Here is a 15,129-nt window from a genome sequence, read left to right as displayed (position 1 = left end):
TAGCTTTAAAGATATGAATACTGGGTCCAATTTTATTAATATTTTTAATAATATTGTCCAATTTTACAAGTGAAAGTCTGTCCTGTCCTGAGTTAGGATGGAAGTGTTCTATTTGCAGTCATTGGTAAAGCTGGCAATATCTGAACAGCATCACTCCAGGAACTCAAATAGTTTTAGTGGATTTCTGCCAAATTTTTCTGTTATGCAGCTGGCTGCACGTTACATTTTTACAACTGGTTGTACAGCCAGTTGTATAAACATAATGCACAACTGGTTGCACAATGGATTACTCTTGTGCATAGACTGAAACCAAGTTTCCATATCACAATGACAACTGCTCTAACAGAAAGACATATTTGGATTTCCCCCAAGGTTTTAAAATTTCAGGGTTCTCACGTGGGCAGAAATTAAACTGAATAAACATGTTGGCATCTTTCACTCATTCCTGCATGCTCTCCCTCCCTCCCTCCCTCCCTCCCGTGTGTGTGTGTGTGTGTATGTACGCACACAAAATTACTTGCAAGGAAATGGTAGTTCAAATGTTACCTTCACCTTCAGTGCACTTTCAGTGCTTAGATTCTTGGAATTTCAGTCTACAGTACTATTACAGTTTATTTTAGAGTGACATTAAGCATGGAAAACCAAAGGACTGATGCTTTACACAGAGCAAGCTCCAAGAGTATAGCCCTCTGTCTGTCTGTCTATCCTAAGCCCTGAGGCAGTGCAGGACAAATAACAGAGCCATACTCACCTCCTGTTCCTGCTTTTTAAGATTTTTAGTTTGCTTGACCTCTCATCTCATCCACCTGGCCTACCTCTCAGATGAATCCAACGGATCCATGACCTTTCCTTCTGCCTCCCTGGCCACTGTCACCCCATTTTCTCCTTCAACAACTCTCTCTTGAGGTCACTGTTCCACCTGTGGAAGAGAAGATGCTCCAGGACTTTCTGCAGCAAGTGCAAAAGCGTGGTTGGCTGAAGAAACTACAGCTTCCTGTGGTCCCTGGAATGTCCTGTTAGAGATCATAAAACTGTTTTGCAAATAGACATTTCAAAATATGAATGGTGGATTTAAAAAAAAATCTAATTGATTCAGTTGGGTTGTATTTTTTCCTTCCCTTTTCCAGGAGCCGTTGTGACAATTACTGCTCCAGTCAACATGAATGTAGACAGTCTCCAGTCTCTTTCATCTGATGGTACCACTTTAGCTGTTCAACAAGTCATGATGGCAGGACAAAGTGAAGATGAATCTGTAGACAGCACTGAAGATGATGGAGCAGACCTTTCATCTACAAACATCAGTGGGCTGGTCTTGGATAACAGTGATTCTCTGCAGTAGGAAGCAAGAGAATTTGGCTTAAATGTTTAGGAAAAACAATGAACTGACTGACTTTTTATAGTTTGCACAGCAAACATTTTACACAGTTTTATTTCTAATATGTTTTATATGTAGATATAGAAGAGTGCACTTTTTGTATTTCATAGTAAGCTTAAAGAGTGTCTTTGCAGGTGCAGCAACTTCTTTCAAATGTGTTGTTTTTGATTTTAAATTTGAAAAATCTAGTAATTTAAAAATGCATAATCAGCCCATTATTTTCTTAGAGCAGCTTTCTCACATGCAAAATTGATTCCACATTGACCTGATAATGGGGTGATGGGACTGAGGTCATCAGGAAAGATGGTAGATACCTGGTGGGTGAGTTAAAATTACTTCAGCATGGATTGAAACAGAACTCTATCACATAATCACCATCTTACTCAACATTTCCTGACCTATAACATCATAAAACTTGCTGCAGCTTTGTGACATAATGAAATTGCCCTGGTGGGAGAGTTAAAAGTACTTCCGTTTCCTTGAGCATTACACAATTTCAACTATTCCTCTCATTTTAAGATTACTCTTGGTGGTTTAACAATGTAATGTAAAGCATGTCAAACTAGTGTATGAGATTTCTTTATGAAGTTAGCCATGTAGATTTGAAAGATGCTTCTGCACCTTAAAAAAAATCCTGCCAGTCTGAAGTGGGCAAGAAACACACAAAAGTGGTGATGTGTGATTCATTAACGAATGTATGGCATTTAAAATAAACTTAATTTCTCATAGAGTTGTTAGGTGGAAACCTCTGAATTCTTCCTGTACCTTTTAAATTTGCCACTGAGGTAGCCACCACAGCTTCTGCTTCATGCTTTTCCCCTAGTCATTTTGGCCACCTACTCTGTAGCACAATTTAAATCCTATTTGCAACAGATGGGGGGGCACAGAAACAAGACTGAGAGAGGCAAAAATGGCCATAGCTTTCTCTTTAATATGTGGTAAATTTAAAGGTGCAGAGGGGATTCCTGGATTGCAACTTAGCAGCCTGCTCCTAGCCAGTGAGCCTGTTCATCATTTGCTATAAAACACTTATTTTTACCTTTATCAGGATTATTGGATTAAAAATATTTTTATAAATTATCTAAGAACTGAAATGACTGTATTGAGCATGAGAAAAGATGTTTAGTACTTCTATTTGGAAGGTTATGAAAACTGTCCAAATTGAATAAACATGCCTATGCTATATTCTGTGGATCTCTGCTATCCCATCGTGGAACAGCTATGATGTCATAAAAAGAATCCCCTCCTTAATAGGTTGTCGGATGCTAAGCATGTATATGACATGTAAACTATTGTTCAACTTATATTTCAGTCTATTTTGAAACGTGTTTCTTAAGAGAGTTGATGACCAGCTACCCGGTGAGTAAAAGTCTACAATCTTTTCTGTAATGAAGAGAAAATTCTTCATATCAATTGACAAGCTAAAAGATACTAGCTTATGAACTGGGATTAATCCACCTCCCTCACTACATAGCAAATGGATTTTGATTTTGCACTGCAAATTCAAGATAATGATAAGATTAAAATGGATTTTTCAAGCACTGCACTACATTTGTTGTGAACCATCCAGGCAGCTTCAGCTATTGGGTGATAATATAATGAATAATAATAATCCAACAGAGGTTCAAATATGATTCAACACACTCATGATGTCTGGGATTTTTTTTTCTTTTTTCTGTGCATTTTGGGTTTGCTTATAGCTCTACATATGTGCTGCTGCTGGAAGCTGGAATTTTCCCACTGTCAACTTTAAATAATAATCCTTATAGCACATCCAGACCAACTATTACAGGATATGAGACAGTTATCTTTTTTTTAGCAAAATCAGGATTCAACTCCAGCTGAATGTGGTGGATTAGCTTTGATACAAGTTCTGATTCAACAGAAAAAATAAGGGTGCTGTTAATTTCCTTTGTTCTTCTTAGTGGACATTTTAAAAATCACACCTATTTCTTCTGCTGCCTTTAGGCTGTATCATGCACAAAACCACCACTAAATGTTTCTACATGGTAAAGGTTCTCTGCAGTATTTCTTCAAATCCTCAATTTTCAATACAAATTGCTTGGATGAGTGAGATGTCCTTGCGCCAGCATTGTTTTCTCCCTAGGAGATGCAGCATGGGCGAGAATTATCACAAGGTCTGAGATGTTACGGCGGCAACCACGTGGAGCCTCTAATACAAAAGCGTTCTTCAATAGCAACAATGCTGTTACTGATAATGTTCAAATTGGCCCAGACTCGGAATACATGCCCTTTAGTCTCGTATGACTTCTGATTGCCAGATAAATGAGGCAACAGACAGAGATAGATAAGAAGGCCATGATATGCATAGCCTTGCAAAAAGGGAAAAACCCTTGGTTTTTCCAACCTTAGAACATTAAAAAATGCAAAGCAAGGGCCCAGCTGAGGGGTGACAGTCTTAGTGTGCTTCCAGGTGGAGGGCTTCTAATACTAGCAATCGGAAGGCATTGTAGAGCAGTTTTGTACTTTTTCCTGTAATGATTTTTATTTTTTTGAGAGCTAGAGGAATAAAGATGGAAGAAGAGGTGAAAATGGGAAGGCATTAATTGGAAGATGATGCCTGGACTCCCTGTAAATTCCCTGAGTGAGGTAGGATGATTGTACAATAAAAGCATCACCTGCAAGCACTTTTAGATTCAGGATTAGGCTGACGCTGTAGTGGTTGTTACAGCTGTGTAAAACTTAAGCCAACCCCTAACTTACTGTGCATTTCTGGAAATAATAGGAAGAAAATGGGAAAAGAGATTTATAAAAGTTTGTTTGGGAAAAATTCATAGAAGGCAGCAAGCTTAAGGGAATGATATTCAAGCCTTAATAAAAGCCACAAAATTAAAACAGTTGAAATGAAGAACTTCTGAAATCTGCATCTGAATACATTTTATTGTTCTATTAAAGTTAGTAGAAGTTTTTTCATTAAGTGGGATGTTTCATAAAGCCTTTATCAAAGTACGAAACTCATCTTTTTCTGTCTTTTTAAAACTGGAATAGTTGTGGCAGCATCCAGCCAGAAAAAATGAGTGTTGTGAACTTGTTGGGTGGTTAATTCTTCAGCTACAGGTAGCATGGCCAGTGTTCAAGGATGGCAGACATTGTAACTCAACTACATCTGGAGGACCCTAGGTTTTGCCCTCTGGCGTAAACTGCTTTTCCTAGCCACAGGTGGTATTGAAAAATGTGTGCTAGAAGGACTGTGAACTTCGTCATCATAATGTGGCCTAATGGGTACCTATAGATAATTTGCTTTTTATAGCACTGTCCACTTAATAAACCAGTGAGGAATGGGGACGATAACCAAGGAGAACTCATGTCCTAGGAATGCTTTAAAAGCATTTTTACATAATTCAAATTCAAAACTCAATAGCTGTTGTATTCTGCCCTGGTTTATTTGGTGATGTTTAGAAACATTCCATCACTTGAAATAGTTGGTCAAATGTAAAATGAACTAAAATGAGTAACCAAAACAATCCTGTGTGCTCCTCTCAGAACCAAATGGAAACAACATAAAATGCTAATATACTGCTTTCCAAGTAACCATTTTAAAGCATTGCATTACATGAATGTGTGCAGTTTCTCATTTATGCATCATAATGTTCCTCATTGTCTTGGTGCTGATATTTCCATCTCATGCATGCATTATTAAACCGCTTCACATACAGTGTAGCTAAGAATAATCACTATGTGGGTATCCAGAACTAGTTGTGCATCCATTATGCTATTAGTGTGCAAAAACAGATGGGGTGGGATAGAGGCTTGGGATGTCTTTGTGGCATAGTACTACCTGCACAGTTAGAAAGACACACCTCAAAAGAAGCACAGAGATGGCAGGCAGAATGAAAGCTGATGTGGGATGTCTAAGCCAATTGTGAGAAGGCCTGTTTCACTTTAATGTATTAGCTTGACAAAGAAATTTAAAAGTTCAACACTAATCAAGAACAGGGTTTGTCACAAGGTTCAGACTGCACCATCTAATGATTTTTCTATTTGCATATATCTGATGGAGATATGTTAAGCATCAATTTCTGAATAGGTATTCCACCTTTCTCTTTGAAACATTTTACAGAACTTACTGGAATTGCGTTGCAGGTTAAACCAAATTATTTTTATCAAACTCAGATTGCATTTTTCCTCGGCTGCTTTCACATTTTCAAGTGATTTTGATTCCACAAAAACTGGAAAGAGCCCTGTGTGGGGTTCCAAACCATGTGTATGTCAGCTCTTTGGAGCTGTGATCCTATTTTTTGGGTTAATTTAATTCTGCTGCTTCAGATGCTTAGCAGCAAAAATGCCTATGCCTGCAAGAGCAGCCTAATGTAAAGTTGGTGGAAATGCTTGGTTTCATATGAATATTGGTTGCTGATGCAGGATACAAGAAATGTGAAAACAAACAAACCACCTTAGGCCTTCAGAGCTATAGGCTGATAAATTAATATTGGTTGTGCAGGAAGCCAATGCAACCCCTAAAAGATACAGTGTCATCTCCTTCTGTTCCTAAACTTATAATCTTAGTATAGCTTTGTATTTTCGAAATACAAAGAAATAACCAGTGTTCCATTATGTCAGGAAATATTATAACTGACAATCTTTGAAATCTAAATTCTAATCAGTTTAGGTGTTCTGTATGTCTTTTAATGGAATTCTTGGAAAATGTTTGCGCATGGCATAATTATGTTTCATCTGTGTGTTTTATATGAAATTGCTCAACTTAAAACAAGCATGCTTTCTTTCTCTGCTTTGTGTTTAAAAGTAAAATTTTGAATTGCTTTAATTAAGATCCACTGTATTGGTTACGTTCACTTTTCCCTGTTTTCAGCCCTGCATAATGCAAATATCAATTTGTATTTGTTTCGGAATTAATTACAGTGAGTAAGTTTTGTTTTAAAAGGTTCCACACCACAATTCAAGGCATAGGAGCAAAAATGTGAAAAATGTTAGAACATTGTATTTTTAATTGTACAGACATTTACTGAAAGACTATGCAATTGTTTAATTCAGAATATTTCTTTTCTTTGTTCTGAAATAAAAATGACAGGGATATCAAATTTCTTCCAGTGGCCTTTCCTTTCAAAGGCCTTTTAGAAGATTCCACTTTCCCATAGCCACTGTGGTCAATAATTGGTTTCTTACTATTTAATAGATATACTATGGCTGTTGTCCAGAATCGAAAATACTAATTTAGGCATGCTCAATTCTGCTCTAAGATCCTGTCCTGCTTTTTCTTCCGTGCTTTGGACAGCAGACCTGCAGGCAAAACTGCTTTTGATGGATCCCTCAGTTCCAAAAGAGGTTTGCCATGGGAAGCTAGCTACATCCAAAGTCCCCTTTGGGTGTACAAAACCAGCTATGCAGATCCAGACCTATACAATCTTATCTTTCCTAGAAGCTGAGTATCCAGTTACATTCCCAAGAAGTGCAGCTTGTCCTCTCAAGAACCATCTTTCAGTTCTTCTCTGTGGCTCCTTAAATTGTTCTTTCTGATTTCTGGTGCCTCCAAATGGTTCCACGACTCCCTGATCTTGAATCTTAATATATTTGATCTAAACATCTTGCAGTTTAGTTATGTGAATAGACTTGGAACAGAGGATGTACCTGCTTCTTCCATCACCAAGATGCATGAAAGATAACACAGCTGATTTTACAATTATTCGGTGGAGAATAATGACCAGACTGAAAAGTTGTCTAGAAACCAACTGTGAATCCAGTTCAGGCAGGCAGCAAATTATCAATAATTATGGTTTTGACATCCTTCAGTCACTAATACACCGTCCTAGAAATATTGTTTCCTCCCTACACATCCATGTCAACTTGCCTCTTCAAGAGATGGTATTTAGGCCTTGGTCAGACATAACTTTAAATTGGGTTAGCAGTATGTGTGTGAGCTTGGGGTTCATGCAGTCACTTCCCATTTTCCCAGTGCAGCTGAAAAGAGATTGGAAGCTTTCGCTCCATTTTTCAGTAAACTGTATTGTAGCATTATGTTTGAATGCTACGTAACTATGTTTTCCCTATCATCGGAAGATGGCTTGTTTCCCTCAACCATAGCTAAGACTAAGCACAGTCAGCCTTGGGGTTCAGGCATAACACTAAACTGCAGTTAGTGTAAATCAAAGAAATTGTTTCCAATTTGCTAGCCACAGTGGAGAAGGATAGGAATGAGAATGCATGAGCCCAGAATTCATGTATATTTAGTGTCGCATTCAAATAAGGTCTAAGAACATGCAGCTGTATATTTCTAAAAAGGTAATCTGAAATGGATACTGCATTTAAGAAATACCTGTGTACTTTGTACAAGTTATCACTGTTCAGTTTGCACTGAAACAATACTTATATTGAAGTAGCGTTAATATCTAATGCTGGTTTTACCTTTTTCTCTAGCCAGCAATCTGTTTTTACTAAGAATAAGTTAAATTGATTGGTAGAATCATGATATATATGGGTAAAGCATGTGGTTGTTTGTCAGCTTTGGAAAGCAGGCTGTAGCTCCTGAATTTCATTAGTGCAATTTACATCCTAGATTCTGTCTTTACTTTTGGTTATGCCAGGTGTGTTTACTTACAGGCCCAGAAATGTCACCTAAATGCTGAGGCAGAATGGAATGGTTCAAATGTTTTCCTGTACTGTGATTGATATATAGATGAATATCAGGAATCAGGGAGTCTGATGCAAATAGCAGGAGCTAATGAATAATGTATACATTTATTAAAAGGTTATGCATTAATTAAAATGGTAATTGTGGGGAATATATGTATGCCTGTGTCAGGAGTACACAATCTCCATTGCTGATGGAGTGGGATCTCTCTTCATACCTTAAACATTGTTCCAGTTGTGACCTCTGAAGCTGAATGGCTCTTAGGGTTGCTAACATTTCCAGTGGCTTTGAAAGTTGATCTGCAGGCATTAGTTACTAATAGTTATCAGCAAGCTGTGAAAAACTTTGCCTAGTGATTTCTGGCATTCAAATTTTGGTTCAAAAGTAGGCCAGGCCAGGTTCTCTCAGAAGCTTTAGCACAATCCTATGCATGCTGCATGAAATGGAAGACCCATTGATTTCAATGAAACATGCTTCCAGACAGATGATTAAAGCTCTAATGGCTTTAGAGCTGTGCCTCCTGAGCAGAAAGACATCTTTCTACATAGGCTGCAGGCTTGGGGCAGTTTGGGGGTGGGGGGAATACTATTGTAGAGTTCTCTGACAGAATTCCTGTAGATAGAACACCTAGTTTCCCTCCCATAGTTTAAAAGCAGTTATGTGACATAGATGGCAAAACTGTAATTTGTGAACTGAGTGCAGTTGTCCTTTGCACAGTTGATTGTGACAATGAGTATCAAAAGACATGCAGTCCAATTGGGCAAGCCAATCTGTATTGAAAACAGGTGGAAAACAGAGAGTATTTCAGTCTTATTACTCTCTGTCAGAGGAGCTTTCTGCAACCTAGCTCCCTGCAGGTGTGTTAAGAATAGCAAGTTTTGTAGTCCAACATATCTGGATACCACCCAGTTGGTTAGAACCATCTGTATGGTTGTTATGAGTGCCTTTTATTAGCTCAGAAGCAGACAGCATGACCAACCAACTTGAGGTGAGTAGATGCAATGAGTAGATGTTTCTGCATGTTTTTTTACCTGCTTTTGAGAAGAGGTTTTTATTGATTCTGATTATCATGGTGTTTTCTTTCTGGGTGGAACATGTCAATGCTGGTGTGTCTTCTTGGCCCCTAAGTTTGTATTTTTTGACATATTTGCTGTAACTAGGTGCCACTATGGTGCTTTTTTGTCTTAATTTCTCTTTATGAACAGCAACTAATATTTGGAATATTTGTCTTCTCAGCAGGTCCTGATGATGATGAATTTCTATACTGCCATTTCTGTATCTGGTACAAAGATATCTTGAAAGTACAGAAAATGACTAAAGCAAGCAAAATTGCACAGACTCAGCATTTACCCCTTGCTCCTTTGTATATTACTTACCAGATTATCTTGTAGAATATTTGATATTTGTAGAGGAGATAGAAAATAAGTGGTGAGTTTATGAGTGGTGTGTAAATACAGTGATTACAAGACTAATTTCTGCTGTTGAAAGGGGTAGGCAAGCTTTCATATGGCTGTGCTTATCATCAAGAATAGCATCAGAAGAGCTTTGGGTTGTATCCACTGCTAGTCATACAGAGTAGTTTCATTGAAATGAAAGGGATATAAATTAACCATAACTAACTTTCAATTGCTCTACTGTACATAGGACTACTTGCATTTATCTACTTGCATTTGCATGCTTTCGAACTGCAAGGTTGGCAGGAGCTGGGACAGAGCAATGGGAACTCACCCCGTTGTGCAGATTCGAACTGGCTACCTTTCGATCAACCAGCCCAGCAGCACAGCGGTTTTAACCACTGTGCCACCTGCAGTCCTTTAAAATTAATGGACAGGCATTATTTATGAAAACATTTTACATATATGAAAAGCAGTCAATAGTGTGGGTCCTAGCCTGTAGAATACATACAGAAAAGTTAGGATGAGTTTATTCTGTAGTAGCTCTTTCAAAGAGCCAACATCCAACCAGCTTTTTGAAGGTAAGGCAATCACAAAAAGCTAAATCAAATTGAATGCATCAAAATGTGCCAAACTTTCTGCTTTAGGACATACAGAAAACATTAATTTATGGCTCAGCTTGGGAACTGCATCCTATTTGGATCTGCCACTATTTCCTACATATAATATTTAATATGCAGTTAAACATTATTGCCATACATTTATTTTTCAAAATTCTGGATGCTTAGTTGTTTCCCATACTCATTTCAGCAAGGTATAATTGATTCCCAGAATCTAAACATTTCATTCTTTATTAAATTCGTTCTAAACCTTGTGCTGGATCATGGAATCTTTTCACTGTAACTGATACATATCTCATGATTAAGAACATTCAGTGACAACTAAGGAATTAAGAAGGAATTACTCTTTTCATAAATTGCAATTTCTTATTTTACCTTCCAGATAAACTCAGAGCTGTCAAAGTGTTATTAGGATAATAAAAAAGGAGAATTTTCTAATTCCCAATCTAATATTCCTCACAAAATAAAAACCATTTTCTAATATTTTAATATTCTATATTTTCCCTTCACAGAAAACAAATTACATAAATCAAATTCCCCAATTGTACCTAAAAATATGTCTTGCCTATTCCCTGATTAAAATGGTGTTAAATTCCTAACTACCAAAGCATGCACACAGTGATATCTAGGAACGTTGAATCAGGGATTGTGATCGAGTTCTTCATCACATGCTGTATTAAGAATCTTTTATTCTATCTTCTGCTTTTGTTTCAAAGATGCCCCTTAACCTCTCCTGTTCCCTCCAGCTATTTAGACACAAAATGCAAACAAATCTGCATGTGATCTAAAATACATTAATCAACAACAGAGGGCCCGATAGGTTGTAATGAGTTAAGAAACAGATACTTTAATAGTTGAATTTATGGATCCCTTGCCCCAAATCTTGTTCTGATCCAATAATTGAAATATGTTTTACATTAACTGCCTAGCAGATTGTTTTGCACTGAAGCTTCCCACCTTCTTCAGGACATTGACAAGTCTTACATTCTTCATTAATGGTTTCCCCAGCAGATACAAAATGGTCATTCCTGGTGGGACAAGCGCATACTCCACAGCCATCCATCGGTCTTCCTATGTACTTGCAAGTTGGTGGAATTTTAGGGCAAGTTGAAATGCATTTGATCTTGCCTCCAGAAACACAAGTGCACTTTCTGGTCCCAAAGTCAATGTACACAGACTCTCCCAGAATCAGGATCCCTTCCTCACCACACTCTCCCTCCAGAACGGGAGGACAGGAACATGGAGGGATGCAACGAGGACAGCATTCACCCTTGATGGTCACCGCTGTGTGATTATCAGGACAAGCCAAGCAGCTTACATGAGCGCACTCTGGTGGTAGATGCCTGCAATCACTGTTTTGTAGAAAGGACCAGGTCAGCAGCAGGCAAAGGAAGGGCTCAGGCTTCAACATTCTGCATCAAATGCAAAGAGGCCCATCAGTAGTTGATTTTTTTTTCACCAAAATACTTTTCTGTTACACTTTGCATTTCCCGTTCCTTGCTTTTTAACTACAAAATGAATGGACCATCTCAACAAAATTCCCCTGGCTTGACATAGCATTTTCTCATTTTGGTGGCAGAAATACTGTTTACACAATGCATTGTGAGTTGGCCAGCTGACCATGGTTGTTTTGAGATTTAGATGAGCAGTTTGGCTAGCGCACTGGAGGAGACAATCATGCTAGGGGAAGGCGGAAGACCAGATATGAGATGGATTGACTCCATAAAGGAAGCCCAGCCTTGAGTTTACAATTGCTGAGCACGACTGTAAGGACAGGCCATTTTGGAGGGCTTTTATTCATAGGGTTGCCATAAATTGAGATGACAGTATATCAGAACAACAATTGGGCAAGCAGAAGCAGACTTCCCTGTCCTCTGCTCCCCATGATACCCCCTGTAGCCTCCTGAAAGCTCTACATAGGTTGGACAGCAGTGCTAAACGGAATGAGCTTTGATTCAGAGGCTTGATCCCACAAAATGAGGTGGGAAGGTAGATTCTGGACCCAATCCAGTGTGATCTTATGTATTCTCAGAAATTAGCACCATTAAATTAAGTGAGGTTTGCTCCCAAAGACTGCAGCATGAATCAAGTGAATTGTTTCCATTAGAGGAGAGGGTACACTTTCCAATGTGGTAATTTTTGTTGCTTAAAACAGCATGCTATTTATCACAGCAGCTTTTCTCAAGCTCAGACTGCAAGCAATCTACTCTTTTTGTGGCTGTACTACAGAAGAAGGAAGGAGAGAAGGAAGGAACCATCGTCCATGATTTAGCTCAGTTGTGTCATTTTCATTTTCAAGGAAGAAAGAGCAAGCAAGTTGTTCCTGACTTGCACAGCTAGCATTTCTCTTATTACATGCTAACAATGGAATGTCAAATCCCTAGCTGTGCTATGGAAAGCAAAGCGTCTTTCATTACCTGGGAAGTTTTCAGGTGCCACAAATAGTTTAGTCCACAAGCAGTGATTCTTCCTGAGTTGTGTCAGTCCAACTGTGCATTCTCTGTATATATGGACACATATGAGGTAAAACCCCTAAGCTGAGTAGCTGGGAGGAGCAAAAAGCCCTTCTCATTGGTTCTTTTATTACAGTGCCGGGGAATGTATGGTCCTCCACAAATTGCTGGACAGCAACGCCCATCAGTCCAGCCAACATAGCCAGTGGTGAAGGATGGACAGAGTTGGAGTCCAGCAACATCTAAAAGCCCACATGACTCCCATCCCAGATCTGTTTTAGTATAATATATTGATGAAAGGCTTTATGTTACAGGCATCTGAAGCCAAAATTGCTTGCTCTTTGCCTTCTAAGTTCCACCTAGTTATCTAGATAACTTCTAAGATATTCTGAGTAGATTATTTCCCAAACCAGCATATCAATAAACCAACCCTAACCTAACTTGCAGTCCGATCGTATACAGCTTTGCTTTGGGGAATACAGTCCAGGTTAGTTTGGTTTTATTGAAACTTGTCAGAGATACACAAGCACAACAAATGGATTCACTGTGATTTTATTGTCTGTATCCTTAAAGAACAGTAATCAATACTGGCACATCAATATTGAAGCATTTTCTAATAGCCTTTACACAAAAAGAGACAAGAATTACTAGGGAGGAGCAAAAATGAGTTCAAGTACCCACCACCACCAGTCCTCTGATGTTTCCATTGTCTTGGACTCTCTGGATTATTTCCCTTCTTAGAAAGTAAATTGCTTTTGAAGTAACCAGGTGTTACTTTTTCCACAGGGTGAGACCTCTTTATCTAGGCTGCTGCTGAAGTCTCCCATAGTATCTTACAACAGGGGCAAGAGGTCCTGGAAAGTCTAGCATATTTACAGGTCTCCTTCAAATCTTTAGATGCTCCAGCTAACCATAAGTATTGAATCTCTTTCATCCTAAGGGCCAAATTTAGTTTCAGAAAAGCTCTTGGGAGCCACATTCCAGTGGTGGGCAGGGCCAAAGGCAATTGGGATGAAGCAAAGTACAAGCATAATATAGGTTAAAGATCTGCCAGTAACTGTGCCTTGGGAGAGGCACTTCATGTTTTAGAATTGGAGAAAAGTACAAAATCTGGGAAATGGAGTAATGAGTGACTGGGGGCTGGAAAACAGAAATGCAGGGAAGGGTATGTGAAACCTGAGTGCCAGATTTGTTCCCCAAGTTGGATGGATTTGGTTCTTGGAGTTCAGGACCCATGGCCTATGGAGTTCCTCATGGTTTTATCTCATCTTTCATGCTCTTCAGTTCCATGAAATTTCTGGGAAACAATCAGATTTTTTGGCATGCAGCGGTGTCAATATGATCCTTCAGATTTCAAGGAGGTAGCAGAGGTCCTAGATCTGTCATGGCCTGGGTGTGGGATGGCAAAATGGAGATCTAGTTCAGACAAGACAGACATACTGTTAGTCTGCAGGAAAACTGGTCCAGAACTGGAATATGTCTCATCTTGAAGTGTTTCTGGACTCAGTTTGCTTCTGGAAGGTCAGGTGTCAGCTATTGCCAGGAGCTTATTTTCACAGTTTCAGCTAATACAGTATCTGCATCTTTTCCTGGAGAAAGCTAAGCTTAGGCACTGTCAAATATTGGCTACATTCTGTTTCAGTACTCCTGAGCTATGGTTAATGGTTATGTGGGACAGCATCTTATTGATGTTGAAACTCCCTCCCTATATTTGGACTCCAGGATTCAGCTTTCACTGTTTATATATAAGATAAACATTCATACTGGTAAGTGTTGTTGTTGCTGTTAGTCGCAAAGTCATGTCCGACCCATTGCGACCCCATGGACAACATTCCTCCAGGCCTTCCCGTCCTCCACCATCCCCCAGAGTCCACTTAAGCTCACGCCAACTGTTTCAGTGACTCCATCTAGCCACCTCATTCTCTGCTGTCCCCTTCTTTTGCCATCTATTGTTCCCAGCATCAGGCTCTTCTCCAGTGAGTACTTTGAGACAAAGAGGAATGATTCATTTTTATTATACTTCCCGTAGATCCATGATGTTGCCCAGCTTAGCACCTTTCTGCACAAGGCTCTTTATTGCTCTTTCTCCTTTTAGTTTCATCATAGTATTGCAAACTGAGCTCTGTACAGAGACTTTTCCTGCTTTTCCATTATATGAAATCTCTACGTCAATCCGTGCTATTGCAGAATAGCTCAAATACACAAGGAGGAAGAGCACTATATTCCCCGTTCTAAAATAAAAACCTAATTTCGCTGCTCAAAAAAGAAGAGAAAGGAATGTGCTCTGAAAAAAGGAGGAGCAAAACTTGAAGGATCAGATCACTAGCTAAAGAGCCCATAGGCAACAGTGGGTAAGGAATCACAAGGGCACAACGAATGCCTTGTGCAGTGGGGGAATGTGACCCTTCCGATGTCCTTGACTGAAGTGCCCATACTGGCTAGGGTCAGGGGGATATGCAGTCCATCAATATCTGGATGGCCACAATTAGCCCACTCCTGATCTAAACACACTTTTTTTTTTAAAGCTATATTGAATATACGCAGGTATCTTTCTGTATATGCCAGGTTGTTCTCATGAAGTAAGGAGTAAGTGGAATTAATTCTGCATGTAGGGACTTGATCCTTTTGTCCTGAAGTGCTGCAAATAAATGCTACGTGGAAGTGATGTACCTGTTTCAGC

At 39.0% G+C, this 15,129-nt stretch overlaps 1 protein-coding gene across 11 annotated transcripts in view; it reads left to right on the top strand.

Annotated features, from left to right (window-relative positions):
- Window positions 1–6,435, top strand: part of PKNOX1 (PBX/knotted 1 homeobox 1) — a 34,501-nt gene extending 28,066 nt beyond the window's left edge. For all 11 annotated transcript variants that reach the window (XM_044441858.1, XM_044441857.1, XM_044441856.1 and 8 more), the window contains one exon: window positions 1,128–6,435. In XM_044441858.1, the coding sequence (XP_044297793.1) occupies window positions 1,128–1,339 (212 nt within the window). In that variant the 3' untranslated portion in view covers window positions 1,340–6,435. The remainder of the gene's footprint in view (window positions 1–1,127) is intronic.
- Window positions 6,436–15,129: the final 8,694 nt, after the last annotated feature.

This window comes from Varanus komodoensis, unplaced genomic scaffold (assembly GCF_004798865.1).
Source record: "Varanus komodoensis strain SLA01 unplaced genomic scaffold, ASM479886v1 scaffold4, whole genome shotgun sequence".
Lineage (NCBI taxonomy): Eukaryota > Metazoa > Chordata > Lepidosauria > Squamata > Varanidae > Varanus > Varanus komodoensis.
Note: the sequence above shows the minus strand (reverse complement) of the source record. Positions and strands in the feature narration are given on the sequence as shown.